Source organism: Galeopterus variegatus, unplaced genomic scaffold (assembly GCF_000696425.1).
Source record: "Galeopterus variegatus unplaced genomic scaffold, G_variegatus-3.0.2 Scaffold4675, whole genome shotgun sequence".
Lineage (NCBI taxonomy): Eukaryota > Metazoa > Chordata > Mammalia > Dermoptera > Cynocephalidae > Galeopterus > Galeopterus variegatus.
The window spans coordinates 105,581-111,741 of NW_007730786.1; the positions used below are offsets into that span (position 1 = coordinate 105,581).

General features: G+C 47.0%; 1 protein-coding gene across 3 annotated transcripts in view; it reads right to left on the bottom strand.

Moving 5' to 3' along the window:
* Positions 1-6,161, bottom strand: part of ZNF583 (zinc finger protein 583) — a 62,128-nt gene that overhangs the window by 23,028 nt on the left and 32,939 nt on the right. For 2 of the 3 annotated variants that reach the window (XM_008588118.1, XM_008588117.1), the window contains exon 2: positions 771-868. In XM_008588118.1, the coding sequence (XP_008586340.1) occupies positions 771-779 (9 nt within the window). In that variant the 5' untranslated portion in view covers positions 780-868. Of the gene's footprint in view, positions 1-770; positions 869-3,143; positions 3,177-6,161 lie in introns of those variants that run through there. The other variant, XM_008588116.1, reaches the window with a different exon arrangement.

Below are 6,161 nucleotides of genomic sequence, written 5' to 3' on the forward strand. Positions count from 1 at the left end.
GGTGCCTTGGGTATCTGACAACCAGCTTCTGCTCCACTCCTATTCCCACGTGCCCACTTCCAACAACCCCTACGATGCCCCTTACTCAGCAGGAAGTAGCCAGATGTGAGTTATCGCCCTATATCAAAAAGTCGGAATGTTGGGCCGGGGGGATCAGGAGGACCGGAAAGTGGCAACAAAGTAGCCATGGAGCCTCCATCTTGTTAACCCTACCCCCTTGCCTCCCCCCCCCCCGGAAATCAGGAACCGGAAACTGAACCCTGCTCAATTCTATACCATGTATGGGCAAAAACCACCAACAGCCCTCCCCTATAAATACCTGTTTGTATCCACCCTGGGTGCGACTTCCCCAGCCTACTCCCCTTGCTGGGGAGAGGGCTGCGGAACCTCGCCCGAGAGCACTTCCATTAAAGCTTGCCTCGAACCCACTGCCTGGCTCCTTTTACTTACCACCGCTGACTGGAACTGGACATCCACAATGAAGGCTTTTATAACCCACCAAGGAGTGTATTTTGCCTCTTGAGAGCTCCTAACAGAACACTGAACCTATAGGAGGTTCTGAACTATTTCTTGAATGAAGATGAAAATGCTGGCTGGGGGAAAAAAGGGAAGCTCACTAGGCTTTTTGGGACTTCCTTTTACTGGAATAGAAAACATGAGCAAGTCACTGGATGAATGGGACTTTGCTAGGCTGGGAGAAAAGCAGAATGTTCATATAACCTGAAAAATAAGATGGTGTTTCAGAGAAGAGAGAAGAAATGCTTCCTTACCTTGGACATGGCTTTAAGACTAAGAATTTATGGTAGTCCTTCTGTCCTCCTCCCTCAGGCTCCTCTCTGGGAGAAGGGTAATGTCCTGAGAAAGTAGACTGGAGAAGGAAAAAGAAACCATAAAATACCAGATTTGCCCTGCAGCTCCCAGCATCACCAGCCCAGAAACCCTCCTTTCCTTCTCTTTCCCCTTCTCCTCCCACCGTGGAAGTTAATTAAAGGTGGCACTGAATAAATCATTCATATCTAAATTTATGATTCTTTTTTCCATGTGCTTTAGATCTCAAGAATACAATATACATTTTCTGTGCATAAGTTACCTCCATTTATAATTATAAACAGTAACAGCAATTACAGATGGCATTACCAAGTAGGGATTTTCCCCCCTTCCACACATGAAGGCTCTTTATTTGGTGAAATTGTTCAAGGTGTCATGGTAATAAGTAACTGAGCAAAACTGGAAACGAGGTCTGACTTTTTAGTCTTTCCCCCAGGTGATGATCTTGAAAGGAAATATGTCCCTCCCCTTTCTGCAAGGATGAGAGATAAAGCTACAAAGGGAAGGCCTCAGAGAAAGCATCTTCACACAAAATGGGCATCAGAAGGGCCATGTGGTCTGGAGGACACTGGGCCAAAGAGGGCACCCTGCTTCTGGTCCTGGCTTATGACAAACTGCACCTGAAAACCAATCTCTTGACTTTTCTGAGCAATTTTCTCGGGGTGGGGAGGGGGGAGAACGAGAGGCTGTGCATGAACAGTCATTGGAACTTCTTAATCATGAGTTCTTTTCCAGTAGACCTCACTGCCTTGAAGAGTAAAGTCTTTATGTAAGAAGCAGCATTATCTTATTGGTAAGGCTGTGCATGAACAGTCATTGGAACTTCTTAATCATGATTTCTTTTCCACTAGACCTCACTGCCTTGAAGAGTAAAGTCTTTATGTAAGAAGCAGCATTATCTTATTGGTAAGAATCACTCAACAGGAATCAGAACTCCTCGGCTCAAACACCCAATCCACTACTTACCAGCTCTGCAACCTCTGACAAGTTAGGTAACCACTCCAAACCTGTTTCCTCATCTGTGAAACGGTATCTACTCCCTATCAATTGTTGGCAGAATCCTGAGATGATCCACATAAAACACTCAGTACAGTGCTTGTTTGTGCTTAAAAAATTTCAGTCACTCAGTCATTTATTTTTATAATCAGCACATTGTAGGTCTCCCCTTCCTTCTTCCTCTTCAATTCCTCACCCATCCCAGAAACTGAGAGGGATGAAAAGACTCTTCTTCTGAACTAGAGAGGGCTAAGGCCCAGCAGCCCGGTCTTCTGCTTTCCAATCCTAAGGCTGGAGCTCCTCAGTCTCTCCCTCTCCAGCTCTCTTCCCCAGCTCCCTCCCTCTCTTCCCTTCTTAAACTTTCTCCCCCTTTCCATCTTTTCCTCTTTATCTCACTCTCTCTTTCTCTCCCCCACAGCAGCAGTCTCCCAAAACCCTGGAGCACACTGGGCTCCCAAAGCACCCACACAGCCTCTGGCCCACCACACAAACCACACACAGACAAACCACACAATCCTTCATTTTGTCACCTCCCCTGGCAGCCTGTGGACACAGCCCTGCACTGTAGCCTGCTGTCCCCTCACAATGGGTCACACAAGGCCACTCGGGGTTATACTGTCATACTCAGTCTTGATGACACATGGTGCTAAAGTCACACAATCTCACGCAAACTCATGTGACCACAAAGTTACGCAATTTCATATGGTCACACTCACTGCCCCAATCACCATCACACACAGTCATGCACATCCTTAAACACTGTCACATATAGTCTGACACAGTCCCACAAACAGGTCACACACACGGTGACATGGTGTCACACAATGCAACACATACGGTGACATGGTCTCATACATTCACATACAGTCTCACACAGTCCCACACCAAGTCACACACTGTTCACACATGATCACAAACAGCCTTACACGGTGATATGGTCTCACATGCTGTCACACAGTCTCACATGATTCTACATACAGGGTTAAACTCTGTTCACACAGTCTCACAAGGTCCCACACAAGGTGACATGGTCTCACACACTGTTCAAACACCATCTCCCACAGTCTACACACTGACACAGTCTCACACTGTTCACATTCTCAAACACTATCACAGTTTCAAACGGTCACATTGTCTCACACATGTTGACACGGTCCCACACACTGTCTCACACAATGTCACGTGGTCCCCCACTGTCACAGAACCCCTCACACTCGGTGGCATAGTCTCACACTGACACACAACGTCACACGTTCTCCCACAGTCTCACACACGGTCTTACACACCGTCTCCAGACACTGTCACACAGGCTGACTCACTGTCACACACGGTCACCGACCCCCTCATACACGGTGGCGCCGCCGCTCCGGGCGCCGGCTCCATCCCAGCAGGCCTGCCCAGGTGCCCGGCCGCTCCCGCATTCCTCACCGCCTCCTCCCTCCGGGTCTGCACCTCCCTTGGCGCAGTTCGCGGAGGCCGGGGCCGGGCCTCGATCTCGGGCCGCCGGTGGCGCTCACAAAGGTGCCGAGGCACTCGGGCAGGCAGCCGGAGCTGGCCGCAGGGGCCGCTGGGAAATGGAGTCCGGGGCCGGAGCGGCGCAGAGCATCCTGGGATTGGTTGCCGAGGGCGCCGGGCGGTAGCCGGCCCTGCCTCTGGGTTGCGAGTCGTCTCTATTGCTCCTTCTCTTCCACCTTCCACCCCACTGGCCTTCAGAACCAGAACCTGGACCGGCCGAGCCCTTTCAGGCCGTCCGGCCGACCGCTGCACCGCCGGTCCCGCCTAAGGCCTTGGAGGGCCGGCTAGGACTGCGAAGGCCCAGCTTGCTGGAGTCCCCGAAGGCTTCTGAACCCGAGCCGGGCGCGCGTAGGGACGGGGCTGCGATGCGCAAGCGTAGTGGCCGGGCCCGCGTCCGTGAGCACCCCACGGGGCTCTGAGCCTCGCGCTGGGAAAACGGAGCTGGGAGAACAGATGTGGGGACCAAAGCAAGCTGGAGAGGGGCCCAAGAAGGACGTTCGTGTGTTAAGAGCTCCGGCTGCCTGGGTTTCTTTTCCTTTCTCCTTTACTTGGAGATGTCTGCCTTCTCTCTGCCTCTTCACATGGTCGTTCTTCTGTGCCCACCCATCCCTCGTGTTCCTGCCTTTTGTAAGGACAACCGTTATACTGGATTTAGGGTTCCACGCTAACAGCCGCTTTTAACTTAATCATCCCATTAAGGACCTTATTTCTAAATATGATTACATTCTGAGGTACTGGGGTTGGGACTTCAACATATGAAAGATGGTGGGGGCACACATGATTCAGCCCATAACGTAGACCTATAGCACAGCCCATAACATGACCCAGCAATTCCAGTTCTAGATTTGTATCTAAGAAAAATGAAAACATACATAAATGTAGCAAAAACTACTACACATGTGGCATTATAATAGAATGGGAACCACCCAAATGGTCATCTTAGCCATAAAAAGTAATAAAATACTGACACATGCTACACTATGGATGAACCTTGGAAACATCATACTAAGTGAAAGAAATCAGTCACAAAAGACCACATGTTGCATGAATCTATATGAAATATCCAGAATAGGCAATGTCATAGAAATGCTGGTGGGAGGGGATGGAGAATGACCATTAGGGCTGCTGGGAGGAGATGGAGAAATGACCGTTATTAACAGGTACAGGGTTTCTTTTTGTGGTGATAAAAATATTTTATAATTAGATTGTGGTGATCGTTACACAACACGTGAAAGTACTAAACAACATTGCAGTTTAAATTTTGAATATGTGAATTGCACGGTGTGCAAATTCTCAGTAAAACTTAAGAGTTGAGCATATTTATATTTATTTCTGGATTCTTTTCCATTCCATTAATTTGTGTGTGTCCATTTGCCAATACCACATTGTCTTGATTACTGTAGCTATGCAGTAAGCATTGATGAGTAGATGAATTTCTCCCATTTTATTTTTCTTTGTCAGGGTTGTTTTAACTATCTTGGCGCCTATGATTACTCACATAAATTTTAAAATAAGCTTTTCTATGTCTAGAAAAAAAATTCCCTGAGGTTTTGGCAGAAATTGCATTAAACCTATAGATCAATTGGGGAAGAACTGAAATCTTCACTACGTTGAGTGTTCCAATCCATGAACATGGCATGTCTCTTCATTCACGTAGGTCTTTTAAAAATTCCTTCATCAGTAATTTGTAATATTCAGTATACAGATTCTATACATGTTTGTTATATTAATAATACCTAAGTATATTATTTTCTTGAGAGCAAATGTAAGTGGTATTGAGTTTTTATTTTATTTTATAAAGATGACCAGTAAGGGGATCTTAACCCTTGACTTGGTGTTGTCAACACCATGCTGTCCCAAGTGAGCCACAGACCAGCCTTGGCATAGAGTTTTTAATTTCAGCTTCCACATGGTCATTTTTAGTATAGAGAAATGTGGTAATATTTTGTTGTTGAATTTATATCCTGACACCTTACAGAACTCGTTTATTAGTTCCAGGAGCATTTGTCTGTTTTTGTAGATTTCTTCAGATTTTCTAAGTGGACAATCATGTCATCTGCAAATAGGAACAGTTTTATTTCTTCCCTTCCAATTTGTGTTCCTTTTTTCTTTTCCACTACTATGTTGAGTATGGAGATAAACTGCCTTGTTCTTGAGGGGTAAAGCATCCAGTCTCTCACCATGAAGTATGATGTTAGCTGTAGGTTTTCTGTAGGTAAAGGGAAGCTGAGAAGATGAGAGAAAATGATCAAAACAGCCACAGGGAGAAATCCTCAGCTACCCTTGTATTTCTCAAAGCTTAAGTGAGTACAGATCTTTGGAGAAAAATGATGGTTCCCATGCTGTCCTCCTCACCATGAGATGCTGCTCAGTTCCTTGTTACACCACTGTCGGGCCTTAAAAACTAACGCCACCTTAAGTGACGTTACAAGCGGTGCCATTATGGGCCCACAAGGGCGTATTAACGTGGCAGCCTAAGATGGCACTGGGAGGAAGTAGGGTGGGAGTGTCCATGGGAACCTTGCCTTAGCCCTTATTGGCCAAATACATGCTTCCCCGCTCGTGAACACTGCAAGATTGCAATAGCTAGGCACTGAGACAGGATGCATGCTCTCGTAACCTTTAAGCTGATTGGAGGATGTAAAAACCTCCCTTCTCCATTTGCATTTAAAAGCAAGTGCTTGTGTGATAATAAACGGAACTGCTCAACAGAACCCCTGCCGAGTCTGAGTGTTCTTTAACAGGCTGGTTGGGGCTGGCGGCTGTGCTCACCTCTCTTCACGGCTCTTCCTCCATCTCCCCTCAATGGGGACCGGGGAAAG